This window comes from Trypanosoma brucei, chromosome 10 (genome assembly GCF_000210295.1).
Source record: "Trypanosoma brucei gambiense DAL972 chromosome 10, complete sequence".
Lineage (NCBI taxonomy): Eukaryota > Euglenozoa > Kinetoplastea > Trypanosomatida > Trypanosomatidae > Trypanosoma > Trypanosoma brucei.
In genome coordinates this window covers 1577444-1605372 of record NC_026743.1, presented here as the reverse complement: position 1 = coordinate 1605372, position 27929 = coordinate 1577444, and the positions used below count along the sequence as shown (strand labels likewise).

At 48.5% G+C, this 27929-nt stretch overlaps 16 protein-coding genes across 16 annotated transcripts; 4 read left to right on the top strand and 12 right to left on the bottom strand.

Moving 5' to 3' along the window:
* Window positions 1-242: 242 nt before the first annotated feature.
* Window positions 243-563, top strand: TbgDal_X8010 (hypothetical protein, unlikely; the record flags this gene model as incomplete). The annotated part of the gene is made up of 1 exon (XM_011779674.1): window positions 243-563. The coding sequence occupies one exon, from the start codon at window positions 243-245 to the stop codon at window positions 561-563; it is 321 nt and encodes a 106-aa protein (XP_011777976.1).
* Window positions 564-941: 378 nt separating this feature from the next.
* On the top strand, window positions 942-1319 carry TbgDal_X8000 (hypothetical protein, unlikely; the record flags this gene model as incomplete). The annotated part of the gene is made up of 1 exon (XM_011779673.1): window positions 942-1319. The coding sequence occupies one exon, from the start codon at window positions 942-944 to the stop codon at window positions 1317-1319; it is 378 nt and encodes a 125-aa protein (XP_011777975.1).
* Window positions 1320-1339: 20 nt separating this feature from the next.
* TbgDal_X7990 (serine/threonine protein phosphatase, putative) lies at window positions 1340-3253 on the bottom strand (the record flags this gene model as incomplete). The annotated part of the gene is made up of 1 exon (XM_011779672.1): window positions 1340-3253. One exon carries the CDS (start codon window positions 3251-3253, stop codon window positions 1340-1342), a length of 1914 nt encoding a protein of 637 aa, XP_011777974.1.
* Window positions 3254-3878: 625 nt separating this feature from the next.
* TbgDal_X7980 (alpha-1,3-mannosyltransferase, putative) lies at window positions 3879-5093 on the bottom strand (the record flags this gene model as incomplete). Its single annotated transcript, XM_011779671.1, has 1 exon — window positions 3879-5093. One exon carries the CDS (start codon window positions 5091-5093, stop codon window positions 3879-3881), a length of 1215 nt encoding a protein of 404 aa, XP_011777973.1.
* Window positions 5094-5785: 692 nt separating this feature from the next.
* TbgDal_X7970 (hypothetical protein, conserved) lies at window positions 5786-7579 on the bottom strand (the record flags this gene model as incomplete). Its single annotated transcript, XM_011779670.1, has 1 exon — window positions 5786-7579. One exon carries the CDS (start codon window positions 7577-7579, stop codon window positions 5786-5788), a length of 1794 nt encoding a protein of 597 aa, XP_011777972.1.
* Window positions 7580-7956: 377 nt separating this feature from the next.
* On the bottom strand, window positions 7957-9645 carry TbgDal_X7960 (chaperonin Hsp60, mitochondrial precursor; the record flags this gene model as incomplete). Its single annotated transcript, XM_011779669.1, has 1 exon — window positions 7957-9645. One exon carries the CDS (start codon window positions 9643-9645, stop codon window positions 7957-7959), a length of 1689 nt encoding a protein of 562 aa, XP_011777971.1.
* A 763-nt stretch (window positions 9646-10408) lies between these two features.
* On the bottom strand, window positions 10409-11644 carry TbgDal_X7950 (amino acid permease, putative; the record flags this gene model as incomplete). The annotated part of the gene is made up of 1 exon (XM_011779668.1): window positions 10409-11644. The coding sequence occupies one exon, from the start codon at window positions 11642-11644 to the stop codon at window positions 10409-10411; it is 1236 nt and encodes a 411-aa protein (XP_011777970.1).
* Window positions 11645-12292: 648 nt separating this feature from the next.
* TbgDal_X7940 (hypothetical protein, conserved) lies at window positions 12293-12778 on the bottom strand (the record flags this gene model as incomplete). Its single annotated transcript, XM_011779667.1, has 1 exon — window positions 12293-12778. The coding sequence occupies one exon, from the start codon at window positions 12776-12778 to the stop codon at window positions 12293-12295; it is 486 nt and encodes a 161-aa protein (XP_011777969.1).
* An 858-nt stretch (window positions 12779-13636) lies between these two features.
* On the bottom strand, window positions 13637-14656 carry TbgDal_X7930 (hypothetical protein, conserved; the record flags this gene model as incomplete). The annotated part of the gene is made up of 1 exon (XM_011779666.1): window positions 13637-14656. The coding sequence occupies one exon, from the start codon at window positions 14654-14656 to the stop codon at window positions 13637-13639; it is 1020 nt and encodes a 339-aa protein (XP_011777968.1).
* An 833-nt stretch (window positions 14657-15489) lies between these two features.
* Window positions 15490-16041, bottom strand: TbgDal_X7920 (T. brucei spp.-specific protein; the record flags this gene model as incomplete). Its single annotated transcript, XM_011779665.1, has 1 exon — window positions 15490-16041. One exon carries the CDS (start codon window positions 16039-16041, stop codon window positions 15490-15492), a length of 552 nt encoding a protein of 183 aa, XP_011777967.1.
* Window positions 16042-18118: 2077 nt separating this feature from the next.
* On the bottom strand, window positions 18119-19294 carry TbgDal_X7910 (serine/threonine protein phosphatase 2b catalytic subunit A2, putative; the record flags this gene model as incomplete). The annotated part of the gene is made up of 1 exon (XM_011779664.1): window positions 18119-19294. The coding sequence occupies one exon, from the start codon at window positions 19292-19294 to the stop codon at window positions 18119-18121; it is 1176 nt and encodes a 391-aa protein (XP_011777966.1).
* A 254-nt stretch (window positions 19295-19548) lies between these two features.
* TbgDal_X7900 (hypothetical protein, conserved) lies at window positions 19549-20463 on the bottom strand (the record flags this gene model as incomplete). The annotated part of the gene is made up of 1 exon (XM_011779663.1): window positions 19549-20463. The coding sequence occupies one exon, from the start codon at window positions 20461-20463 to the stop codon at window positions 19549-19551; it is 915 nt and encodes a 304-aa protein (XP_011777965.1).
* Window positions 20464-20811: 348 nt separating this feature from the next.
* TbgDal_X7890 (phosphomannomutase, putative) lies at window positions 20812-21549 on the bottom strand (the record flags this gene model as incomplete). Its single annotated transcript, XM_011779662.1, has 1 exon — window positions 20812-21549. The coding sequence occupies one exon, from the start codon at window positions 21547-21549 to the stop codon at window positions 20812-20814; it is 738 nt and encodes a 245-aa protein (XP_011777964.1).
* Window positions 21550-22441: 892 nt separating this feature from the next.
* Window positions 22442-22762, top strand: TbgDal_X7880 (hypothetical protein, unlikely; the record flags this gene model as incomplete). The annotated part of the gene is made up of 1 exon (XM_011779661.1): window positions 22442-22762. The coding sequence occupies one exon, from the start codon at window positions 22442-22444 to the stop codon at window positions 22760-22762; it is 321 nt and encodes a 106-aa protein (XP_011777963.1).
* A 1107-nt stretch (window positions 22763-23869) lies between these two features.
* Window positions 23870-24247, bottom strand: TbgDal_X7870 (T. brucei spp.-specific protein; the record flags this gene model as incomplete). Its single annotated transcript, XM_011779660.1, has 1 exon — window positions 23870-24247. The coding sequence occupies one exon, from the start codon at window positions 24245-24247 to the stop codon at window positions 23870-23872; it is 378 nt and encodes a 125-aa protein (XP_011777962.1).
* A 1864-nt stretch (window positions 24248-26111) lies between these two features.
* TbgDal_X7860 (hypothetical protein, unlikely) lies at window positions 26112-26528 on the top strand (the record flags this gene model as incomplete). The annotated part of the gene is made up of 1 exon (XM_011779659.1): window positions 26112-26528. One exon carries the CDS (start codon window positions 26112-26114, stop codon window positions 26526-26528), a length of 417 nt encoding a protein of 138 aa, XP_011777961.1.
* Window positions 26529-27929: the final 1401 nt, after the last annotated feature.

Below are 27929 nucleotides of genomic sequence, written 5' to 3'. Positions count from 1 at the left end.
ATGTCCGCGGCACCCAGCCGATCCTCTCATCCTCGACCTTCCTCTGAGACGAGGAGGGTCCAAAACAACAACAACAATAACAATTAAAAAAAAAAGAAACGAATTCGAAAGGATTCAGGACACAACAAGAAGCAGCACGGATGGGGGAAGGGAGGCTTAACTTCATCCACCTTGCGGACAATGTCGCACTTTGCAACGTTGCAATGCTCAACTTCCTCAGCGCTTCCCCCCTTCCCCTATAAATGGAGGGGCAAACGGCCGGCAGAACGCAGTGGCGAGGTCAATTGATGCACCCACGAAGTCAAGTACATGACTCAAAAGGTATTTTTTCAGTGACGGAGTTGTGTGATTGTGTGCATCACTTCCCAACGATTACACCCAGAACACAACAACGAACCCATGAACGTGCATCAGTAAATGATAAAATTAATCGTACGACTCTCACTGGCGTCATATGCATCTCCCCACAATGCGTTACCGCAACACAAGCAAAGGGTTGCAACGAGCACACACGCGTAGATTTGAGCCTGCCGCATGTGAAGGACTGCACCGTCAGCAACTAAACAGCATGCCAAGATTCAAAAAAAAATGGAGGAATATACACAAAACAAAAAAATTTAAAGGTTGTATCAAATAAATATGAGATCTTCTGAGACCCTACACTCAAGGGGCCCATGCAAGAAAGTTTTTGGAGGTGCTGCAAGCCCCAGAACTGGCGCCGTCTCCCAAACGTGCAGAAGACTTCAAAACTCACAGTAATACAGAATTTACCTTCGCATCAAACCCCTTTTGCCTTTCCGTCTTTCTCTCGAGAACACTGCTATCTTTACGGCACAACCTTTAATGCCTGCAGCTCTCCCTGTCGCGTAGCTACGCGTAGAAAATGTGGAGGAAGCTTGTAATTTCATGGGCATTCCAACCTTATTAGATTCCAAGGAAAGATGCCTGTTCCTGTTGCATTGATTTCAAACGCTGCGGGCGAGTCGCGCGAGGTCGCTCGGTTTCAATACCGTATCCGCTCGGATTCCAAGCAACACTCCTGCCTCCAGATGTCGTCGTTAGTTGGAGGGTCTCTCGTAGACACCAGTCAAAAAGTAATTACAGAGGGAGGAGGGCATAACTCAAATATGTCATTGCTACAAAATCGATGCGGTGGTACCCGCACACACCATCACACTTCTTCCTCTTCACAGGAAGCACAGCACAGCACAGCGTCAAGCAAACAAATATGGAAAAGTAAAGAAAAACAAGAAAGTGCCTACATGCCTCAACTTTGCGCTAAACGTTCCCACTCTCCTTTTTTCTTTTCACCGCCCTAGTGCCCATACCCTGAGATACGTTAACTACAAAATTCCTTTGGTGGGACCGGTGACGGTTTCGGACTCACTGCCGCAATGGCACCGCAAATCTGAATACCAGCTGCTTCAAACTGCACCAGCTCGGGGTCTCCGCGTTCGTGTACGATGAGAATAGCACCCTTGTTGCCGCAGCCGCAGTAATTGGGGGCGGAAAATAGCGTCAAAAGCCGCCGCTGGTGCTGCCACTCATAACCCTCCATCACACACTGATGGGCACGCACAATAAAATCCATTTTATTCTTCCGAAGGAACCGCAGCGTTACGTCCTCACCGAAATTGTGACCGCGGCCTCTGGAGCTTAGCACGTGGCCAACAGTCGCGCTGGTTGTGGGAACGGGTTCACTGCGCTGGACGGCCATGCGATGATGTTGAAACCTTCCTTCTTGCTGTTGAGGCGGGGCACCGTTGTTGGTATCGCTCAATTCACTGCCGACATTTCCAGCTGTTGTTGTCGCAGCAGCTACATTTCCAGGAGAAAACAGAGCCAGCGCTGATACGGGATCGGCCCACGTTAGGTCCGCAAGTGGACCATCGACAATGTCACGGAACCGATTAACAGCCAAAATACCGTCGAGACTCTCGGCGATGAAAGGCGAAAGGCCACCATGCATCGCACACAAAGTGAGGCCGCCCTGACGGTCAGCTTCCCTGTGTTTGCCGCAATTGGGGAGAGCAGAAGGAGAGACAGCCTCCCCTGTCACAACTGCACAAAGAGGAAGACTGCGGAACGTCTCATTCGCCAGTACCCACAGGGGATGACTTTGAAGCTCCCACACGCAGTCCATTGCGGTGTTACCACCAGTACAGGCTGTAGGACCACCGCCCCCCGGACTATTAATCGGGTACCGCTCCCAGCACTCTCTCAGGAAACCATAATTGCGGTTTGTCTCAGAGCTCTCGTGATTCCCCCGGAGAAGATGAACGCTTTTGGGTGCCATTAGCTTAGCAGCAAACAAAAGCGCGAGGCAACCCAAGCTTTCTGGACCTCGGTCGACGATATCCCCTAGAAATAAGTAATTCCGCCTTGTGGGTTTCGCTGCTCCATCATCAGGTTTACCCTCGGGTACCGCATCGGTGCCACACGGGGCTATTGGCCCACCCGCCGCAAGAACATTGTCTATGAGATCCTTTTTCTGTCCATGTATGTCACCTACCACAACGCATGGTGCAGACACCAGCACAACGTTAACCTCCTGAAGGAGCAACTCATTCGTCCTCCGGATCAGTTCGGCCATCTCCTGCATCGAAGGTAACTTATCAGTTGTCGAAACCAGGTTGTATATATGGGTTGGATCAAAGGAATCCATACGCGGGATCAATCTGGCCGCACTCTCGCCCTCATCTACTTCATGGCCGCTCCTCAAGCGCGATGACTCGCCACGGAGAGTGGCAAGAAGACCAGTTCCGCACTCGATTTCCTCATTTTCCAGCTCCCAATCGGTGACGTGACAGAAATTTTGCAACGCAAGTGCTAGCCGCGAGCGCACGGAAGGAACTTCCCTCAAGACACGCTTAACTATCGGCAGTTTTGTGCCGTCATGTGTGCTGATACTCTTTTCACTGAAATCTCTCAGTTTCATTTGGGAGGAAAGAGTCTTCACGGTGCTCACGAAATACCTCTTTTGCACAAGATCGGGGCACTCCTGCAGTGAGTTGCGGAAACTGGTGTAGAGCTCTATGATATCAGTGACGGGCAAGTGTGACATATATCCTAGTGGGTCGACGCCCTCGTGATGTTCCTCTGCAGTTAGTGCAACAGGACGGCCGGACGAACCTGAGAATCCGCCGTCGCCATCGGTGGGACCAGACGGTTTGATACTTCCACTTCCGGTGGCATTCCTTCCATCAGCGCCACTTTTCAGTTTCTCGTTGCTCTTAAACGAGAAGAATCCCATCACAGACAACTGCTGAGAGGGAAGGCTAAGGGGGTCGAGGATGCGCTCCACTGCACCACGGCTCTGCGGGTCCAATCGTCACCCAAAACGATGGAGAGGAACTGCAGAAAACACCTCTGGCCTGACCCCGACGCGACCCAATTGCCCTTTGTTTCTCTTAGTCTCTTCGACACACCTTTCCCTCCGTCCCTTCCTATCGTTTCTGATCCTTTAAACTACGGCAACCGCTCTTACACGTCGCTATGCCAACGATGCAAAGAATACGGGGAGACAAACACGTAGGAAAGAATGCTTTGAGGGTTCGAAAAAAAAAAACAAAGGCCACAAAAAACGATGGAACAGCCAGAACACACACTAATGGCCCAAATGGAAATTATAAATCAGAGGGAGTAGTGAGGCCTGCCATCTTATCAAGGCCATACCGCTCCGCGTGTTAACAACATTCAGGTGAACTACAGCCGATCATCGCATTACGAAGTACAGCAAAACGACGAGCGGAAACCACCTGGACAGTTCAAAGATGAAACAGCGAACGATAACGGTCCACCAACGACGATTTGCGTTGCGCACGGTGATGTCGTTCCGCCCATGTGCCACTGTTTCCAAGATCACTTGTTCCGGTTGCCTACTTTCCCCTTTTCACAGCTGTAAGGGTTACCGTCGTCTCTTTTCCAGTAGTTTCGCTATATTCAGAGGGGAAAAGGAGCATGCCCAGCCATACACACAAAAAGCCACTCAGAAGAACACTGGATGACGCGGTTGTGCTCGGGTACACCTCGAATCCGTATTGGATTGCTAAAAAGGCAACCACTTTCACCACCAGCGGTAGTCGTGTGGCAGAGAGGACAAACGGTACGAAGTAGAAAAACCACAGAAAAAACTGATAGTGTAATGAACGAGCGAAGATAACGCCGATCATATTAGACTCCATCAGGGTTAAGGTGACATTGTGAAAGACCTCTTCATCTGACGCACCCACAAGTACCACAGTCCCCTCTCGCTTCTCATACCGGCCACGCCGGTAAGCACGCTTGGACCAACGCCGGAAACACACTAACAACCAGCTGACAGCTAGCATCACCAACAAACTCCTGCTAAACTTGGACGAAAAAAATATCTCTTCCGAGATGCGCTTGAAATTGACAGTCCATCGATACGTGAATACACGACCAAGGTCAAACGACCGTACAATATATGACCGTGGATTGTGGAGAAGAAAGGGCAGCCCCGCAACTACTTGCCACAATGCACACACTGCGAGACATCTGACCACCCCGGTAAAAGGAAGTGATTTGCACAGAATCAGTAGAAGACCAGGAGCAAAGAGAAAAATGTTCATTTTTACTGACACGGCCATACTGTACAACAAACATCCAACAGTCCATCGCCGCCCCCTGGCGAAACAGATAACCGACAAGTAGACCAGAAACATGGCCCAACAATCGTTGAAGAGCCGGAACATGAAGAGTGACCGGATTCGCTTGGAAAGGAGGAGACGAATGAACAACCTCCCACGAAGCCCCGAGTTGTAGTACAAATGTGCAACTAACACCAGCACCATCACATAGATCCCCAAGTACAGCCACTGTGCCATCTCGACATCAACACCACCTTTCGTCATGAAATAAAGTGCGGAATGGGACCATACGAAACCGCCGGGGTACACCAAAGGGCCGGTGTCACCCTTCAACTTCATGTAGTCGAGCTCCCCATCCAGAAAGCCCTTCACCTCCTGCATGTAAGCATTCCAGTCGATTCCGGTGAAATGCACGAGATGAAAGGCTATGATGGACATGCATAATTCCACAGTGAGAACCCTATTCAGCCACCGATACTCCATTCCTCACTGGTGGGGACAAATACGCTACAAACCCTCGTGTCTAAGATATTCTACGAATAAAAAAAAGGGTGTGTAAAGAAGAGTTCTTCTAGGTGGCCACAACCAACCAACCTCCATGCAGACGTTCCAAAGATGAATTGATGCGGGGTGCCCCACCAACACGTTTACCACACGCTCGTAGCTGAAACAATAATCGATGTTTTTAAAAAAAAGAAATAGGAGGAGTTGCACCACCGTTTGCGGCACGCGTTCTAACTAATTACTTTTTTGAAAAATCTTCGCCCGAAATTCGGCCGCTATCTCTACAGCCGTTGTGAGACTTGATACAAAGTGAAAAGGACCCACATGGTCTTTAAAACATCATCCTTACTGTCATCGCTCTCTTTCATTCTAAGGGGAAAAAATATAAATAAAACAACGCCGGCCACATGTTTGCTCAAGAAAATAATGTTCTTGCCATGTGTCTATGCAACGAGGTAACCAATCAAAAAAATGAGGGATCGGGGAGTCCCGCGGGTGAATGGCTTACTTCGCTATTAGGGTGTGAAAAAACGCGAGGGACTTCAAGCGTGTCAAACAAACAACATATAACGTTATGAAGGAGGAGAGGGACGGAACCGCCACTGGGGCGACTCACCAAATTATCTCTATATCTATAAGCACGCACACGTTTCGATATGTGCGCGCCCCTCTTAGCGCAGAGGCATGGCCGTCATTTCTTCAACATCCTCTTCTGTGATCGCAGTCCTTAACGAGGCGCACACACGCTGCCCCCAGTTTACCATTTCGCTTCTAGAATAAAAACACTTCCAGAACCGAATTGTACAATCAGCACCGCCAGCGATTGAGGCAATACAGCCCTGGTCTGCAGTTTGTGAGAAAGGGACTGCAAGTTGCAGCGGTCGCGATCGATGGCCCATCATCGTGTACATAGAAACAAGTGGAAGTGGTTCACACCGGCGTGAAGGTGAACCTGCGGTACACTGATGATGGATACCACTCCCGTGGGTGAAACTCATTGGGGTCGTTCCCTGGTGCTGCGTACCTTTCCTCCACATCACAAGAGAGAAAGGTGGCGCCTCCGACAATAAGGGCTTAGCCTCGTTCAGTCCAGAACTCGACACCCTGTTGAACCCTAAACACGTGTCGATCGAGGACTCTGCCGCATTCTCGCTACATTTCATAGCCCGCTCAAACTTCTCTGTCAACCACTGCAACTCATCACCTGCTCCCCAACCCCCTCCACCGCTATCAGTACGCGATACACCGGCTCTTGTCGCGTGCGACTGAGCACTGGCCGCGTCAATGGCTACACTGGCCTTGAGCCGTGCGCCGTGTGCAGAAACAATGAATGAACCGTCAGGAGAATACAATGCCTGTGTCACTTGGCATCCCGTAGATACACCCCACTTGTAATGCGGCGTCGCAGATGAGACATCATAAACGCGGACACAGCCATCATCTGCAGCCCCACCAAGAACTAGCTCGTATGGGTTGGTCGGGTGAAACGCAACGGCCTTCACCGTCGTATGAGCGCTGGGCAATCTAATCCGCTGCACAGGAGAACGAGTGTTAGAAAGGGACCATATGTTCACCAAGCCGCCACTTTCCCCTGTCGCAACCAGGGAACCAGACGAGTTCCACGACACACCGCAAATGCCATTCAAAGACGAAAGCAGCGAAATCGCCTCAGAAGGATACAGTGGTCTCTGAGAATGTCTACAATCAACTGAGTTCCACAGGTCGGAGCCACACATCCGTGCAGCAGGGGTTGTAAAACGGCTATCAAGTACAAAAAGTCCATGCGCCGCCGTCCCGGCAGCTACCACCCACGGATGAACATTAGTTGTCGATAGGCAGCGTATACTGGTGGTTGCACCACTAAAAGCAGCCTCGGAAGCCAAATCACCCCCAAAGAGAGGGGGCGGCATCTCAAAGGAGCTCGAGAGTGATAATTCTCCACCCCCATGTGACTCATACAACCCAACAGCCCCATTTACGCCGCCAAGAAAGCAATGAGAATCCGAAAACTGGGAAACAGCTACTGATGATATTGACTCTGAATAACCGCAGGCTTCCCCGCTCAAATTCAGAGAAACCGCACTCTCACGTGGGGAAGACGATTTAAACAAAAGGACTTTTTCACCCAAAGAGAGGGCAACACTTTCCCTACCCCAGGACATACACGAAGTGTAGAAATCATCCCGAAGGCCATTCGCACACAAAATGCAGTACGGTGAAGTTAAACGGGTGGGCTGCCACAACGGCTCAGGTGTTGCCCTTTTCAAGCCAACCGCAAGGCGATTATGTACGCTCTCGTTAACAACTAAACAACAGTCACAACACACACTGAGCTCCGTGCCACATAGACCACGCCTTTGACCGCCCCCACAACACCTAAAGCCTTTAAACCCACCAACACCTTCACCTAAGTTTCGAAACCGGTTCCATTCCACGTGTTTGGTCCAAGGGAAGCCACCGTCCATTACCTATCGATGAATCAAAAAAGGCAAAATAAAACACCTAGACAGAAGAGGAAAAAAAAAACAGAAAAATATATACATAATGATTGGAAAGACAAAGACAAAAGACAAGTTGACGCTATCATCCATATCTACAACAAAATCTCAAACACAGTACCTCCCTCCAAGAGTCTCCCCTCCCGCGAACCACAGACTCGACAACTCGAATAACCTGGAATTAGAACCCTACTGAAGCGACAATAATAATGATAATAATTAATTTAAAACACGAGCTGAATAATAATAAATAAATAAATAAATAAATAATAATGACGTTCAATTCTGTGCGGAACATTATGACCAGGACAACACCTGCTCAATGCTCTCAGGTTGCCTCAGCATCAATACATGCCGTCCATACCTCCCATACCACCCATGCCTCCCATACCACCTGCAGCAGGTGCATCATCCTTCGGTAAATCCACAACCGCGGCCTCTGCCGTCATCATGAGGCTGGCAACAGACGCAGCGTCAGTAAGCGCAACACGAACCACACGCGCGGGGTCGATTATTCCGGCTTCAAACATGTTCACGTAGCGATCAAGCTGCGCATCGTAACCAACAGCGGCATCAGTGTTCTCGAGCACCTTCTCAACAACAACAGCACCTTCCCTTCCAGCATTGGCAACAATGCGGTGGGCGGGCAACCGCACCGCGTTACGGATGATCTGCACGCCAGTCCGTTGATCAGCGGTGAGTGACTGATCCTGTAGTAATCCGTCCAATGCTTTGCTCGCACGCAGCAACGCAGCGCCACCACCAGGGACAATGCCTTCCTGCACCGCAGCGCGGGTCGAGCACAGGGCATCTGTGATGCGGTCCTTCTTCTCGTTCACCTCCACCTCAGAAGCACCACCAACGCGGATTACGGCAACGCCACCACTCAGTTTTGCAAGACGTTCTTGAAGCTTCTCGCGGTTATAGTCACTCGTCTCGCGCTCAATGAGCCCGCGCAGCAGGTCCACGCGTTCTTTCATCATCGCAACGTCGCCACCACCGTTCAACAGTACTGTATCGTCCTTCGTGATTGTTGCCTTCTTCACACTCCCCAAGATGCTGGCGTCGAATTTCTCAGCGTCAAGTTCCACACCACTGCCTTCCTCACCAACAACGCAGGCACCACTGAAAATGGCGATGTCTTGCAGCATCGCAGCCTTGTTGTCCCCGAAACCTGGAGCCTTCACGCACGCAATCTTCAGCTTTCCTTGAAGTTTATTGAAAATCATCGTCGTCAGGGCCTCACTCTCCACATCATCCGCAATGATCAGCAATGGTCGCCCACTGCGCACCACGTGATTCAACACCGGTAAGATCGTATGAATGTTGTTCAACTTCTTTGCAGACACAAGCACGAACGCATCTTCAAGCTCGGCCTTCTGAGTCTTCGCGTCAGTTACGAAGTACGGGCTGATGTAACCGCGGTCCACACTCATGCCTTCCACAACTTCCAGCTCAGTCGTCAATGTCTTCCCATCTTGTGTTGTGATCACGCCATCCTTCCCCACCTTCTCCATCGCCTCCCCAATCAGCTTGCCGAGTTCAACATCACCGTTCGCGGAAATCGTCGCAACCTGCACAACGTTCTCCGTATTTGTTACCGTTCGGCTCTGAGATTCGATGTTCTTCAGGATCACCTCCACGGCGCGGTCCATACCACGCTTCATGTCAATGGGATTCGTCCCGGTTGCAATCGATTTGATACCCTCGCTAAAGATGCTTGCAACGAGGACAGCCGATGTCGTCGTTCCATCACCCGCGAGGTCATTTGTCTTATTGCATACCTGCCGCACGAGCTGCGCACCCATGTTTTCAAACGGGTCCTTGAACTCGATCGACTTCGCAACGGTTACACCATCCTTCGTGATCTTCGGAGCACCGTACGATTGCTCGATAATCACGTTACGTCCCTTAGGCCCAAGGGTCGTTGCAACAGCCTCCACAGCGCGTTGTACGCCCTTCAGCATAGATTGACGTGCTTCCGTGCCAAAACGGATGTCTTTGGCACCAAAACGGACGACACAGCGGAACATGTTCGGATCTTATTGTTATTAGTCTGCGTTTTCACTTTTAATGTTACCTGTTAACTTTTTGTGGTAGTAGGGGGTGGGGCGAAGAGTAAGTCTGGTTGTTGTTGTTGTTTTCCCCACGTATTTGATGGAGCAATGGTTGATTGTGTCACGCGGCTTCAGTAAAAAAAAAAAAGGAAAAGAGTTAAATTCTTCTGCGTTTTCCACATTCACTGCACAGGGAAGCATAGGAATCGACTTACTTTATTGGTACAATTGACCCCGCACTCCCTCTCCCCTCCTCTCGAGCGTTATGGCACTTTGCATCCTGCCGCACTTATCTTGTGATTCTTTCAGTAGCGCAATATGACTCATACTCCCTTCACTGTCAAGCAAGGTTATCACGGTCGCTTTTATCAGTGGCCAAAGTGGGTATATCCGTTATTTATTCACCGCTATGGGACCACGATTCACAATTAATGTTCGTTAAAAGAGAGAGAGGAATAAAACAAATATGGGGCGAACCCCCTGGACGCATTTGGTTAGTGAAGACGCATCTATTTCTATGTGTGGAAAAATGGGGAACAGGAGCAGCTGTGGAAAAAACATTAAGAAAAACGACAGCGAACACGCGCCTTTCGTCGTATCCCGCCTGTTAACTCCCCCCTCGCCCTGCGGCGAAAAAACAAACGGCAGACGCTCCAAAAGTTTGTGTGCACAAACACACTGCGGTGCCAAGAAAACCAGGCATTACGTACGCACATGAAACCTCACACAAAGTGTGTGGCTAATTGATAATCGCATAAATCGTCGCCGCCGTGCCGAACACCACGCTGGCGACACCAAGCATTAAGACGCAGTAAGTCATGATGTAGTGAAACCATCCAACAGTCGCCAATGACCAGTCTCCTGAATACATGTAGAAAAGAGCGGGGTAAATAAAGCCAATGAGGCCGCCACAAACAGAGCCTACGAAACCAAACACAGTGCTGATCTTGGGAAAGAAAATGCCACAAATAAGTACCAATATGGACATTACAGTCACTACAGCTGTGTGCTTCCAATATGGTAGCTGCTGAATCTCCCACTGAAGGAGGAAATACACTGTGTTTCGCAGAGGAAGCATATTCATCGCGTAGGAAACACATAATTTGGCAACGAGCCCCACGTACGCAACGAACATCATGGGATCACTGATGGGATCATACATGTACAACACTGAGTCTTTAACCTCCGGGCCGAACTCCAAATAGGCGAACACGCCTGCAAACCAGTACAGTACAGAGCAAAAGATCATGGCGATGGTAGTTGAAATAAATAATTTTCTCACACTGGGAATCCTCATTTCATAGTATGTTTGGAATGCAACACAATGACATAGATACGGAAAGATAAAAATACCAAATCCCTCAACTGCGATGTTTCCACCCTGAAACATTGAAACGTCACCACGCTTCGGTACTCCAGCCATAGTGGCGTGTGCAATTATGGCGACTGAAAAGTAAACCACACAAACTACTCCAATCGCCGAGAAGTAGCGCAGGGAATTGATCTGTTTTGGCAGAACAAGCGGAAGCATCCCCAACAGCCAAACAAAAAATGTTGTTAGGCGGACACCCGCGGTCGTTCCAAAAAAATTTGATGTCAACGGAGACTGCTGCAGTAGCGGTTCAAGCAAAGTGCGCACGGCGATGACATAAGCGACAGCAGCACCAAGACAACTGGCGCCCATAACAACGGACATCAAGTAGGCAGCACCCCGGCCCAGCACAACTAGGGACATCTGCTCGAAGCCACTGAATCGCGACTTCTTCATGACAAATCCAATAATGGTGACGGTGTATGCAGTCACTAATGTCATCAAAAACAGGTAGACGGTACCCATCACTATTCCCACCGCGTGGAAAGCCCATGGCAGGGCGACTATGCTTCCACCGAGGGTAGCCGAGGCAAAAGTGAAAGTGTTGGAAAGGGTTCCACCGTGTGGTATCACCCGACTAAACAGCGGCTCAGTAAATCTCATTATGCCCCTCCTTGGGCCATCATCGCTTGACCTGTTTGTCCTTATGTTATCACCGTTAGGGTCTTCTTCCGATGTTTGATCATCTGTGTAGTTGTCCTTAAGCACCCCATCAGAATTCACAACCATCGATCGGACACTTAGCCCTTGCAACTGTGTATGGATGCTTATTTATTTGTTCTGTGTGAATTGGAAGCTGCACCCCGTAAAGAAAAGGAGTAAAGAAGATTTGATACGTGTGCAAAAAATTCATATATTAACGAGTTTGTGAGCTGCCATATGTTAGACCGTAAAAAAAAGGCACGAGAAAGACAACGTCGGCTAAGTGAGTGGCGTTTCCTCCGTTTGTGTCGTTGCTCTTCCCCAGTAGTTGACACATCTATTTCACAAACAATCAGATTCATATATATATTTATATATGCGTGTGTGCTCACATATATGGCGGGTGGGCCACGACTTGACACGCCACACGGATAAAATATGCAGGGTCTCTAGTAAACTTCACAGAATACATACATAAGTGGAGCGGTAGCCTGCTAAAAAAAAAAAAAAGGATGCCGCAGCCCAAGGGAGAGGGGTAAAAGTGGGCGACTAAATACTTGCAAAGAAGTAACAGCCAGCACGCAGAGTGGGGCTGCAGAACATTATCTACTACTCACCCACGCCCTTCCTTCTATTCATTGGTATGTACGGGTAGCGGCTGATTCGGTCGACGAGTATCTCGTTTTCATCTCGCTCCATTTCCCACTTTTCAAGGCGATACACAGGCTTGACGTTCTCTAAACGGTGAAGTAATTTTAAGTTCTCCTCCGCAAGCTTTTGCTGTTCTCTTCTCCGACGAATTTCTGCGTCGCGGGGGCCGTTGGTACGACGCCAAGGTTCCTTGTTGTCGATGCCGCCTCCACGTTCCATAATAGCGGACATATTCACAACTAACCGTCTGTTTTCCTCGTCAATGCATTTTCGTCGTTCTTGCTCCATGAGGGCGCGCTTGTTGCTCAAGCTTAGATTTCGGGGAGTCTTGTTGTCGACACATGGTTTCTGTTGCTCCACACGTTTCCGATGCTGTTCATACTGCCTCGCCCGCTGCTGCTCTAGCCACAGCAACTCGGCCGTACGTTTTGGTGCGACAGACATTAAACCAAGGTGTTGCGTCGATTACCTCCCCTTTCTTCCACACGCTCGTACTTTGTCCTATCTTTCTCTCCCTTAACTTCTTTTTTGCTTAGAGGTGCTCACACTGGTCACTAGACTACGCTACCGGGGCCCTGTTTTCCGAGTTATAAACGTCCTTTTCCCTTCTTTTCCTTCCGTATTGATGGCCACAGCAAGCTACGTCACCTTTGGTGACCTAAAGCTGAACGACAATACGCCGGAGAGGGGACAGAACGGAGAGCAATAGTACGGGAAAGAAACACAGAGGCAGGCCAAAACGTACACGTACGATCTGCTAAAACCATTATGGAATACACGAAAAAAGACAATGTCCATTTGTGTGCACAAAATAACAAAAAAAAGAGAGAAAACTGTTACTGCCAATGGTCCTCTCTGTTGTTGCCATCACAAAAACAAAAATTGCACATGAACGCTAGTGACACATGGTAGACTTCTTCTACCGCGGGGATGGGGGTGGGGAGTTCGTGTACCACCATGTTTATGCCACCACATACATCACCAAACGGCTGATACACAGTTTGCCCAATGTATGCGCAGATACCCCGAGCAAATGTTTTAAGTAACCAACACTAAAATGTGGTGAAAAATAGGGACACTTCTTCCCCACAGGACCGAGAAGTGTTTGCTCTCTTTTTCTTTTTTTAAAAATAAGTGGCTAACATGCGTTTCTGACCCTCTCGGCGTACGCACCCGTTGCGTAGCGAGGTAAAGAAGTTATATTAGCGTGCTGATGAGAAAGAACGGGGAGAAAAAATACTGTTTCACACACTACTCCACGTGGTTTTAGTACGAGGTATCAGCCGGCGTGGGTGTTACTTTTCAAGTGAGCCGTTGCCGGTACAGTTCTACAAGGTCATCGCGGTCTTCGTTTGAAAGTAGAGAGTAACCCTGCAGCATCAGCGTCAGGGGAACTAAAACAAAACCTGTTGGTTCGGTCCTGCTCCGGTCGACTGGTTGGAGAGAGGTGTCCTTAACCACGTGGAAATCAGGCTGGCAAACCATTTGCACGAAAAGTCGCACTTGTTGAACCAAGATATCCCTAGCCGCAGCTTCATCCGATAACTCTTTCAATTTTTTGTTAGCTTGATGTATTTGTTGTTGTTTATCCATGATATCGGCCGTTAACTTGTTCCGTATGTTGGAAAAAGTTTGTAGGTTCTCCTCCTTTTCATCCTGTAGCCTTTGTGTCATTTTCCTCAACTCCTCCCTCTCATCAGTGAGTGACTTAACGCGATTCTTCAGGCTTTCATTCTCTGCCTGCACAGCACTAGCCTTCAACCCACGGACTCCAACTGGAGCACTGATTACCCCCTCGTTTCTAAGCCCTTCGGAGGTTTTATCACAGTTATTTACCTTTGCGCGCAATCGCTGAAGCTCCATCCTCTGTTCCTCCATCCGTGATCCGTACACGTCCATCAGCCCGAGGACGTGTTCTATCGTAGCACTGTGACGCTCAGCCGCTTCCTCTAGCTTGAGTTGAACTACAGACAACCTTCGTCGTAGCTTAGTTTCTTCCCGGTCCCTCTGCCGTAGCTTCTGTAGCGCCTGCTGAAGGTCAGTATTCAGCTGCTGTAACCTTCGACTAGTCGCGCCATCGCTCTCACCACTGAGGCATCGTCTACTTTCATCCTTTGGCAGCACTCGCTCTGAACCTGTGCGCACGCCTTCGACTACCTGCCTGAAGAATCTTGAACCATCCTCCACATTTGGTGAACCAAACGTTATCACGGAGTGCTGCAGCTGAACCTGATGATGCCCTTTGCTTGCCCGGCACGGCACTGCAGGCATTTTCGTGTGCTGAAACGGAGGAACGAATGGTGGGGTTAGTTTATCCACCATAGTGGCCGGTGAGTCCTGTTGCTGCTTTTTTTTTCCATTGGAATAATTGATAAAAGGTTAGGAGGAAAAAGAAGAGCATCCAAGGAATTTTTTTTTTTTACAAAACGAAAACAAATATGAAAACAAGAAGGAACAGTGCTACTGCCTCTTTTATCGGGGAGGGGAATAGTAAAACACGGCTAGCCCCTGCGGTTATTAAAGCGGGTACCCACGTGGTCCTACGGCACTCCCTGTTCGTGACGTTTCACAACCTTAAGGCTGTGCGGAGACAAAACAGTGGGATATTGAAGTTCCAGATTTTGGTCATCCTAAAACTGGTCTAAACTGATCAACCCGCAGGCTCTCACTGGAAGGGAATTCAGCAAACTCCATGACTTCAAGTTTGTCCCTTCGCCCCAATACCGAGTAGCTGGCAGCGGGGTCCTTGAGGGCAACGTTTCCCATATATTGTGCGCACCGAAGCCCGAGTTGCGACACCTCTCGATGCTACCACCACTCCTACTGTTTGTCACGGCTCCATCACGACCTGACCCTTTACCGGGCCTTCTTCGCTACCCCCATAGTCTTTTCACACACACACAAACACACCGTCCGCGCAATACCCCCAAACAAAAAACCTGTAATGCGAAGCAAAGCGATACCTTACCGACATCGACCAAAAGCACTGCGTCGTAGCACCCCTTCTTTCCACTTTAATATTGATCCGTGCAACTCATGTTGGGGGACGACGAGGTTGCTGCAACAAATCAATTTATCAGAAAAAAAGGGATAAAACCTCCTCCAAATGAAGTGTCCATACGAAAGAGACACAATCGAGACATTTCCGCGAGGAGTTACAACGTTGTAAGGGCAACAAGAGTCATGCCCATGCAACGTTTGGGTAAAACTGCCAGTGATGAAGGGGGCCTTTGCTGAAAGAGGTTGATCCCACTATTCGGCAAACGACCTACAACTGCAAATAAAAAGTTCGCTAAATCTAATCTAGCTAAAATCAGTAGCCTCGACGGCAACTGTAGCCACAATTCATCCTGTAATTCACTCATTAAGCCCTCTCGACCTGGGAAGAACGTGGTGCAGCCACTCTCCGCAAAGGCGCCGGGTAAAAGAAGAAAATTGTTGCCCTGTGAAGACCCAAGAACACATGTAGATGGTGGTAATCTCGGTTCCTCCCCCTTGTATGAAGTTGAGAAATACAGCATCAGACGCAACGTCAGAGGAACATTTACCACTGCTGAGAGGAGTCGTTGCTTCCGCCCCATCGTAAAGCAATCCAACACGAATACAGCAGACGACAACGCCAGTGATTTCGACCCAAACATGTAGATGGTCAACGAAGGGCGCAGCCACCCCACCGATGACGCTGGTGGACACTCCTTCAAGTGCATGATCTAGCGCTTGAGCGACACAGAGAATAAAACAACGCCCTTCCCCCACCACGCCACCCGCGCAGCTCGTTTGACAATCAATCTACAAAAACAATATTTTTCTTCGTCAGCGTTAACGCCACCCACATCGTGGAAGTCAGTATTCCCCAATCCTTCCATGTCTGCATCCCAAGCATAACCCGCACAGCAACGGAGCAGTATGTGGTATCCACCTGTAAGCATCACACATCTCTGCACAGCGCGCCTGCGGAAAAAACATAGCTGCAAATCTGTAGAATGAGTTACGATTAGCCACCATTTACAGAACCACTTGAAAAGGAGGGGAGCTCCACATCTCACCGCTCAACGAGGGCCATTAACACGCCAGCAGGATGCACCAGAGTTAACAACTGTCAGTATAAGCCGCATGACACCGCGTAGTAAAGAGATAGGGTCATTCACCAGACCGGATGTGCATGGAAGATATAGAGCACAGAGGCACTGCATGCTAATATCCCGCCTCTCAAAGAATTCTAAAACCACACCCAAGTGCAAAAACACATAGGTCAGTTTAACCCCTCAGCATGATAAAGTAGACTGAAACATCGAATCCTTAAGGTTTGAAGGGCACTTCGTGTTCACACACGTGCGTATGTCCGTTCGTGTCAACAGGAGGTGCACTATAACCTCGAGCAAGCAACGGCGTACTCCCTGTATGCCTATCTAATCCTCCAACGAGGTTCTAGAAGCAACCGAATGAACCTACGGCATCTGTACATAACAAAATTATGCAGCTTCCAGTGGAATCTTCCCACAGCGTGTTGCACACTTCTGGAAACGTCAACTTCGAATCTATTGTCTTTACCTACACAGGAAACATATATCTTGATGCCGAACACTCTCGTTCAAGCCCATCCACAAGCGTATATTTAACGAAGAGGTGCTCGAAACGTTTTTGCCGAGGGTCGATACGGCAGGAATTGGGTCCACGTGTTTCTTTCTTGCGCAGTACAACATATCACACGAGCACTCACATACTCGTGGTGATTTAAGCGGAGTTACAAACCTTACTGCTGTCATTGCACATGCTGAATGCAGTGGTAAATCACTCATTTCATAACCGGTCCGGTCAAAAGAGAAAACACAGACCTCCTCCTCTCATATTTGGCAAAATCGGACATCACTCCAGGGAACAACGGTAACTCCGTCGCTATCTCGATGATCAGTCGGCATCGGCACCCTTTGACATCTACAGATGTTCAATAAGTTGAGTGTTAACGATGAAAAGAAGGCATTCAATGTCCCGTTCCCGCATACCCCAGAAGCGATATCCCCGCTCTCCGCTGTACGAGTAAATGCCGCACAGATCACACTTGCAACAACGTAGGCGCCCTCGTAAAAGGCACGCATAGAAGCGTGCTCCCAGCGGCAACCGCATAAAATCACACATCCCGGTATTTCGGTCTCTGGTAGAAGAAGTTGCTATATTCAAATCTTCCGGACGTATGATTGATTCTCCAAATATTCAAGATGATTCCATACACGTACACTTTTGATCAAAAAACGAATTAAAAGTCAAAAAAAGTATGAATGACTGCCTCATGGCAGTTGGTACAGCAATCATATACTCAATACCAAAGCAGAACGTCTATAAACATCACCAGCTGTTTCCCTGTTCGCAACACTCATAACAAACCTCATAACAGTGATCTGCTCCAAGGGGATCCCCCGATTAAATCCTTTTTTTTTCACAATTGTTGGTTCCATACGGCGACGGAATGATGCAATGTTTTCGCCGCTGGCGCAGGAACACCTAATGAGGACTTACGAAAATGTGCCACAGGCGATTATAGGGCAGCTTTCCCCTCTGTGTCTTGCTCTTTACGACCCTGACTGAGTTGAGAGGACTTGAAAGAATTTTAAACTAAATACTAACCCACACCTAAATACAACGGAGCGGTGTTAAAATCAAAAATGCGAGATAAAAGAAAGAAGCTTATATGTGCGTATATATACCCTCTCGCTGCTGGCCCTCGTAGGCATAGAACGGAAAGGGGGTCGACAATGTAAGTTCTACAAACAGGAAACTTGAGTCTCATCATGCTCCCTCACACGAAATGATGGAAGCAAATATGTCGCGAACACTATCCAACAGGTAAGAGAATGACCATTCAAATGCGTTAAGATGCTTTGGGAGAACATAAGGATGAGGCGAGCAACAAAACTGCTTTATACCTATTTGTTTCCCCTCAAGAATGAGGACTGCACCCTTGTTGTGCAAGTTATCACAGTAATTAGGGGCAGAAAAAACGGACATCATGCACGGAAAATTGGAAACACTGTTGAACCTATACAACTTATAACCATCATCTTGAACCTCATGGCTACGTACGACGCAAAGAAGACCATTCGTCAACAAAAAGTGCTTTACACTATGATAGTTAAACAAATAACTGCAACCTCTCTGCTCGTTGTCAAGAAAGCATGGCGCCGTACCGTACGATGGGCCATTTCCAGGGGTGTAATAATCATCTCTAGAACCTTCGCAAACTGACGACGGATTCTCTACATCCCAAAACGGATCAGACCATAATAAATCACACATAGCCCCTTTCGACGGGGGTTCCCGAAATCGATAAATTAAGCGAATATTGTCAACACTCGTAACGTCTGGTGAAAGACCTCCATGTACACAAAAATACTGATTGTTTACAACAGCTGCCAGTGGAAGACAATCAAACGCTGTCATAATGGCTTCGTAAACATCGTCATTATATTTCTTCAGACACTCTCCCCGAAAATCGAAAATATTCGACATAAAACGGCATTCATGGTTTCCACGAAGCAAAAATACACAACTCGGGTGGGTTAGTTTCGCCGCAAGCAAAAGGAGTATACACTCGGTGCTAAAAAAACATGAGTCAATATAATTACCTAGAAACAAATACGTTTTTGCCCTACTGAACATATTACCTATAAATATAATTTTTGCTAAATCGTAGAACTGTCCCCGAACGTCGCCGACGACTACAACCGAAGGATCAGCAATCCTCAGGACGTTGGGTTCCGTACGAAGTACACTTGATGCATTTTGAATTATGTTGAGTGCATCGTGCTTGCTCAAACGTCCTTGCCGAAGAAAATGAACAAGCATTACCTCAAGATTAACTTTTCCTTTGCCATCGATTAACGCCTCACGCTTCGCCTCACACCATAGAGGAGGGGGGATCCGGGGACCCCCCTCGTCTTCCCCGGCCTTTAGTATAGGCAGCATAGCGGAAACAATATCTTACTACTATCCTCACGGATGTAAAATCCCTTCCGGTCGTCAACCTAGAGTACGGAAAATATCAGTAGAAACAATATATAAAGGGCATAAAGTTTATCAGGGGGGAAATAGTTGATCGGATACTCCAACACCGTCACGCAAAACAAAAAAAACAACTACCACGTCACTGCGCTGTAAGTGCAATTGCATGCAAAAAACCTTTAAGGGGGAGAAACACGAGTTGCTGACTCAGAACGCCACTAAGTGAATGTCGTAGCGGACATTACGATAGTTTTAAGTATTTCTTGATCAACGACCAAATTGTCGGCAAACTCCCGGAATGTGACAGACACACGACGGTTTTTAACATCCTCACGCCGTATGCCATGCATCCATTCGTAGCGGCTTACACCGGTTAGCAGAAAAAAAGCACCACGTGGGACAAACACGGTCACTGCGACCTCATCAGCGCTCACAAATGTTAAAGTAACGTCATCCAACAAGTTAAGACCACCAATGCGGTCACCCCATAGCCACGTGTCGTCGATGTGAGGATCCAAACAACTACACTCAGCCGTATATTCCAAAACTGATACTTCCACAATACAATATTCCCTCATCGTTTGTTCTGCAACAAAGGACCGGACCCTGTCCAGAGTCGTTTTCATCTGATGCGGCAAGGCTCGGAAATCACCCACCTTCAACTTCCGTTTCTTAAAATTGGCCTTAGGCCCGTACTCCTGTTTCCTCCTTCCGCTTTGTGAAACTTTCCAGGCAGCAAAGGGGGCTGGATTATCAAAGAATGCCACCAGGTACTCTTCTTCATTAGGAGAAACAAACCCTGGTTGGATCGTTAATCCGGATAGTTCGATATCAGTTCGCGCGATAAAACCTTTGTGATCTCCGCAGCACTTTAGTACTCCACCAGCCGTTTCGAAAACTGTCTTACATGCGCAGCACATAGAAAGCAGACTAGGTCCCACGCAAGCGAAGGAGCATGAGGACATTCGCTGGTCAGTATATTGCCGTAGAACGACATCAGATGCGTTTGCGAGTGAAACGTGCCGCCTGACTATAGACTGTGCACGATCTGAATCTATGCAGTGCTGGCAAAAACGTATACCAGTGCAGCGGCACTCCCCTCCTCCAAACGGTCCTGCGGGAGGGTGATCCATTATCGCTGCCTCAATTTCTTCGGTCGATAAGGGCGAAAGAGAATAGTTACTCTAGTGAATATTTTAAAGCATCCCGCTACATATGGTTTGGAAAGACACTTGATTGAATATGAACAGCACAGTCCACCACCAAAAAGAAGAGATGTGTCTCCATGAACTAGGAAATATAAAGTCAAAAAAGGTAAACCGCATCCACAAACTTCGGTACACTCAATGTGCCATGGTTCTTCCTGGATGCTAAAAGAAAACGGTGCCAAAGCAATTGAGTTCCATCCCATCAGAAACCAACGGTAAGTAAGGGTGTTTGTACGTTGTCTTCGAAAAAAACTGTGAAGAAAGCCTGGTAGCTTACTTCATGGCAATTATTTTTTCCACCTCTGCAATGGTATCTTTGTAGGAAGTAACTTTGTGCCCAATAGTCCGCTTGTCCGTGTAAATTTCGTAGTCATTTCCACCTTCTTGGGTCTTATCGCCAAAAAAGTGGATCTCCTCGAAGTCGTCTTCAACAAACTGCAAACAATAGGTTTTGTCCCAGCCTACTGGAAAGACATCAAAGCTTATCTGTCCACCAATAGAGTATTTCAGCCCAAAATCGGGGAAGCTCTTCTCCAGCTCCGCAATTAAGCTTGCACGGACTCTGTGTTCGTTATCATAAACTTCAAATTCATCTCTCTCAGCCTGGGAGCAGTTGCGTCCTATCGGCGAAACGTTTATCATACCATTCCTATATTCGACAAATGTGCCCCTCTGGACCGGAATATCAAGGTCAGCAATGAGTCGCAGCGTTTTCTTAACAAATTTTACAATGCGGTCGTTTCCAAGTGCATTCAACAAACTTTGCCGATGAATCTCTAATCCATTCCGGTACGCCAGTAGACCATTTTCTGCAAATACGTAATCGAACTGAGTGAGGACGTCACGTCCGAGTTGCTCAACCTGCTTTGCAAAATCAGATCCTCCAACTGTACCCACACAAAACCCTGCACCCCGCGCTCGCTTTATCAAAGCCCTCATTTCGTCCGTTTGGCAAAGTCGAGGAGGAGTTAGCGTTCCGTCAACGTCAAAGAGTAAAAGAACTCTTTTCATAGCGTGTGGCTTTGTTATCAAAATGAAGCGGCAAAGGAACAAGAACTGATGTAAATACCTACTTCATGCATGGGGAAAGTAACGATGACGATGCAAATGGCTCCACATACATACCAAGAGTGATGATATCCATTAAAATGAAGAGAAAATAGTCCATTTAAAAAAATGAAAAGATGGTTGAAGAAATGAGAGGCAGTGCCACCAAACCACAAAGACAAAGGAGACTTCTACACAAGGCATCCCAGGTGATTCATGGAAAGTTTCCCCGCACCATTATCTGAACATCCAACAACAGGAATCGGTGACGGAGCACATACGCAGTAGCGGCTCAGAACAATCTAATTGTCGCCCACCTCCTGGACACACGCGAAGATATTACTAAACTCTTAAACAAAGCGACTGCGAGCTTACATCCACGTTTCCCCCCCCAAAAAAAAAAAAGAGAGAGAGAGAGAGATTGTCAGACACAACACAGGTGTACAGCTTCCACCGGTAAACATTGATTCGAGGGCCAGTATCTTTAACATCGCAACAGAAAGACCACAGCACTTCAGCCGGATGTCATTCTACAGTATCCGCAACCAACCCCTTCTCACGAAGACTGTGAATACTAAGCGAGTGGGCGCCAACGTTGAACAGTACAGAGTAAAAGGACCCTCTTGGGAGGCCTTTAAAAAAAGCTCCATTGAGCAACAGCGATAAACCCAGATCACCCACACGCAACAGAAGTCCCTTCCCGCGGTCTTATCGCTAGGACTGTCCGAGCATACGACAAGGAGGAACCCACCCACTTCCGCCAACGTAGCTCGAGGCCGCGTGGACCGAACAACTCGAAACAAACCGTCTTTTACGCGCCCACTAGGAGTCAAGAACACGTCCGCCGGCGCTGCTGATGCTCGCACCTAAAACGAGGAGAGGCATAGATAATCACCCCCCCCCCCCCAAAAAAAAAAAAAAAACATGCAGTCTACCACCTACCACTGTGGCGACCGCGAAACATAGGAAAAAACAATCGCACCTAAGACGCTCATGCCCAAAGAGGCAGCCACAACATGTTTACATTAGGGAAGTCCTCAGACAGGCGCGCACCCCAACAGCGTACTGCAAACCGCTACCTTCTCTAGCGATGGGCTGTGGCACTCTCAAAGAGATGTCGGGATGCGCCGGTCTCACCTTGCTCTTTACAAAACCGGCAGCAATATCACCTTCCTGATGTCCCACCGGCAGCCCACGGATTAGTAATGGCCGGCTGCTCCCTCATCACTTTCCGGGCAAACAACTGAGGGGGTACTTCCATGGCACCTCGGACGTGCGCGGCGAGCATAGGTCAGCTAGCGTTTCGGCGAAAAGAAAAGGGGCCAGCAGAGTCCACATGCTGCAGCCCGCGTAGTGGTGTCCCCGCCCCCGCGCCCAGGACCCTTGCCTCCTAGAATTTTTTTTAAAAAAATGCACCGAGCAGAGCCCTAACTTTATCACGAAAAACGACCAAATCTCTTTGTAGCAGGCGCCGCTCTAACTCAATTTGGAGTCCCCATGGGGGAAAAATAAAACAAAAAGCAGCATCTGCGACAAAACATCAAACACAGCGACAAGGGCCTCAGTATTGACGCAGCTTCCCTTTCTGTCAGACGAGCAGCTCGGCAAAAGCCTAGGCACAGGGCCTGTCAGTTCCAGGTTGACGGCCACCTGGGACGCTGGGACGCGCGAACTCCATCGGTTGATACCTCACCTTCACACCGTCACCCCTCCAAGTACTCAATTCAATAGTGTCAGTTGTCATGTCCCGGCCGAGACGAACCTACCGGCATTCTCGGTGTCAGCCCTCCAAAACCCCTCCAGAAACGGGAAAGCTCTCACCGCTACGCTTCCTAGCGACTCGCCCCTCAAGCGTTGTTCCTGCAGCGGGCCGAAAACTGAGTGTGACCCCTCCGACTTTCCGCTACAACGAGTCCGGTTGCCCATCCCTTTATACAAAGTGTTCCCTCCTTATTTTGCAACCTCCAGGGCCATAACAGGCGCCATTCCGGTGGCCCCCACGCACACCATCACGAAGAGAAGAGAAGTGGGCGCGTATGTATTGAGAAAAGAGAAGGTTAGCAAGATCGGCTTACTACCCGAAGGGCCCCCGTCGTTGTGCGGGGATGTTTTGGTAGTGGAGTGGGACATATGCCTCGATAACAATAAAAGGCACTCGAAACCCTTCGTACTCCTTGGGTCCCTTCCCCCACGAGGATGTGTTGCCGCATCACTTCCTCAGGGATATGAAGCAAATAGGCATAGCTATGCATGAACGCTCTGTTATTGTACCCTTAAACTTCTTCTAAAACCTGTCACCGGAGATGGGTGTCTCGAGTGTTGATTCGCGCGAATTTGTCCACGCAAGAACCCACCTTGCAGGATCCCTCAAAATCACCCTTACCCCCGTTAAATTCCCCCACGGAAGAATAGCGATAACTGAACAGTTCCGCGATCCAACTCTGCAGGAACAGAGGTAAGCACTAACGGCTCCAACTTCCAACCCTTTGGAGCGGGATAAAGATGTCCCTTCACGCAGAGGGAGTGATTTCGTCGTCCTTCGGTATACGGAAAATATGTGAAACATTGAAGGCATATGGGAGCGTGTAAAATGTGGCCATGCGCGTACCATTAGTTCAGGCAGCAGCGTGACCCTCTCGAGGTGCTGCCTCGTTAGAAACATGACCCTCCAATCCGCATCGCACAGCGACAATCAAGTCATACTCTTCGATGCCCGCGTAAGCTCTGAGGGGGCGCCGATATCATGTCTATGAGTGCTATTTCCATGGAACGGTGCCGGCTTACCAACTCTAAACCGTGCTACAAAAGAGTAAAAGCGACCGAAGCGATTGGGGACTGGGGAAATATCCACAGCCGTACAGACACACACAGTTGTAGCTATTATTCATGATGGAACAATCGGGGCAAAGATCATCGGACGGGACAATACCAAAAGCCCTTCTTCCGGGACAAAAAGCTGCCCGAAATGGAAAGGAGGGAAAATGTCTCCACAAACGAATACCAAACGGAACCACTTTTTGCTGCAGAAGCGAACACCTTTATACGTCACTTTTCGACTCCCAACGGTGCCGAAAGTGACCCCGCAACACTGAAATATGGGAAAAAATAAACCAAAAAGTCAGCAGGCGAATTGTATCCTGCTCACCAAGAGCCTCCGTATGAGAGTCACGCCAAAGGAAAGGAGAAGAGAAGCAATCACTCTATAACTCCGAAGACCTCCGGAAGATCAAGTTCCAATCTGTCCCCTGTCCCACATGGCACTCTCACTGCAATGCCGCCCGAAGGATATGGTAGAAAATTGTGGGAACATATAGTCAGCGGTGAGACGGTAAAGGTCCCGGCAGGTTTCTTGCCATACCATCCTCCCTATCATCTATTCCGAAACACTTCAAGCAGTGGGATAAAACAGGGGTGCACAAGAAATTCGTAAACTTGGTCAAGAAAACTCACTCACCCCCTGCACGACATCCTTCCAAATAGAACGGGTTACCGCCGCCCACTAAGGTAAACCGCTTTCCCAAGAAGAAAACCCCAACGGAAGATAGACACATCTCACGACACCCGACCCTCCACTGTTAGTGGCCACAGTGATCTTCTTTCCTCTTTCCAGCAAAAACGGCAAGACACAGGTTCCAGTCTCAACGTGGCGTCTTCAAAAGCGGCCGAACAATGAGGAGCGGGGACGCGGAGACCGCAACGGAGGAGGTTAAACACTACGGATACGTTGGGGCTCCACCGTTGCTCCGACACTCGGCGGCCGCCGATTAAAACCGAACCTATCTTCCCTTCGTTGAAATATTGATGATCTGTTGTTAGTTTTACCTACTCTCACAAATGAAGAGCACGGTGGTGAACACAAACTGACATGGCCACACTCTCCATTGTTCCAAGCATGCATCACACGAATACATGCACACAACATGTGGATATACGATATCACGTGATGACGCAGAACTTTCAAAGCATCAACAGCGTATACCACACACCATAGAGAGAGATAGTCATGCCTTTCTGATCTTTTCTTTTTTCACCCAATCCGTCATTCCACATCATTTTTCCCATTAGAACACGATGGTATAGAGTAATAATGTGAGGTAAAGCAGATACATATGATGTGAGAAGGAGAGCTGTGACACTGTAGTGTTTCATTCGAAGGAAGAGTTAACAAATAACATATACAGTAACCACACTTCCCATATTGTGTACATAACGCCTCATGGTATATTATGTGCAGGGGAACTAAGCCGATATAACACACTTTTAGTCACCATAGGAAATGCATTCTCACATCTTGAATAGCATCGAACACTAGGGAAATCTCCGCATAATTATATGCCCTGTTTGTGTAAAGTGTATAATACCAGACTCTCGAACACTACCCATGGTGCCTCGAACAGATCTTGGCGTAGTGACCGAGAGAGCTCCGTATAACGTAAGGGTATTTTTTAGTCTCACACTGTGACGCTCGCATTCCACTACAGGTTCTGGTTTCTCACTGGAGTAAAACAAAAAATCAACCTTGAGGGATGGGGGCAAGAGACGAAGCTGAACGCAGCACTACCTACAGAACCTTTGCTCCAGTCAAGCGACGCCAAAAAAACATTCAGATTGCAAGTGGAGAGGGGCTGTTCGCAAACTACCGGACGGCCAACAAGAAGGGTCCAACGCTGACTCAGGAGGAGTCTGGCCGCTCGCGGAGTTCTACGGAGAGGCTCTGGCGTTTTTATGATTGGATGACTCGACAAGTCGATGAGTCTGAAGTTCAGTTCAAAGAAAGTGACCAAGGGGTTGCTCCGCATTTGAGGAATAGGACCAAAGGAACGATGACCCACACGCTATCACATGCAAGAGGAGGGAGCCATCGTGCCCATACCGTAGAGAGGCATTGGCCACCCAATGTGTTGCAGCGACGCACGTCTACTGGAAACGCGGTGCAGCTGTAATGAAGCGCTGCACTAGATAAGATGATGTTCGCAATTTGGACTGGTACACCAACTCGCACCTAACCCTAACTCTAAACTATGGCTTTGGAACTCAGTCAAACCCTAAAGACTAATCAGTATATCTCCGGTTTCCATTGCAACGCTCCTCCGAAGGGGGGTGGGCAAGAAATGGATTGGCCAAGAGACAACTGGTGCTACCTTCCTGAGGTGACATTTCGCAGTGTATGTTTTTGAAGTAGACAGCCAGTGGGTCAATGGTACAAACAAGGTGACGGCCCGCCATAGCCAAACAGAAATCTTTTTTCTCCTCAGCACTGGTTGAAACGTCTTTTTTTTGTAGGAGGGACGGTGGTAAGTAGTTTGCTGTGTTGTCGGATTTGTGAATTTCAACCAGGGACTAAGAAAACGTTCCCATTATGAATCGTGTAATATCCCCGAGACGTTGATCAGTTCACCCCCCCCCCAAAAAAAAAAGACAGAAACCAAAGAAAATGTAGGGAGTGAGTCCCAACTTTCGTGTAAACCACCCTGCTTTCAGACGCGCATTGTAATACTGTACCAAGCCCACTGCAACGCTGACGCCAAATTTACTTTTCTACGCCCAAAGGAGGACTAGTTTTACGATAAAACACAACGCAGTCACGCTCGGCTCACTGAGTCACATCGATACTAAGTGCGGTCACCTATGCACCGAGAATAACATGCTATCAACCGTGATGACAGCTACGATTCCATAACAAACTATCCCTAGAACTGGGGGCTCTAGGGCGGCTTCCACACACACACACACACACACACACACACACACACACACACACACCTGACCCGTACTTACATTCAAGCCCTCTAATTTATTGTTGGACGCTTTCACTCTCGAGACGTCGCAGCTGCGTTTTGTGATCTGAGAACATGTAAGTCGACGCTGCTTTGAAGGGTGTCACTCGATACACGTGTGTGCCGGAAATGGTCTCTCCATGTGAAGGAAATGTAATGACAACAATGTACGTAAAGAGAAATTCTTTCACATGCCCCTGCGTCCGGGATCAAGAAGTCTTCCCCACCACTACGGACTGGAGAGCGGGGCGCCACGGAGGGTTCTGTTAAGGAAGAGACTGCCGCAATTTCCCCCTGTGCTCGCCAAAACACACACCTTGGCTGAAACCTCCTTCACGTGAGAGGTGCATTCCAGTCTACGCAACGGAGTTGCAGCAACTGCCGCTGCTCCCTCTAGTTTTGTCCGCAAAAAAAGGCGGTAGGGGTCCTTTAACCCGGTACAACTGAATTCGGCATGGTGGATATCGGAGAGATTTCAAAAGTTATCTGGCGCGCGCAGTAACAGTCTGGTCAGTCTGGCGGTGCCCGCCGTTGGGTGTTCTCGTTTTGTGGACGGCATTGTGACCC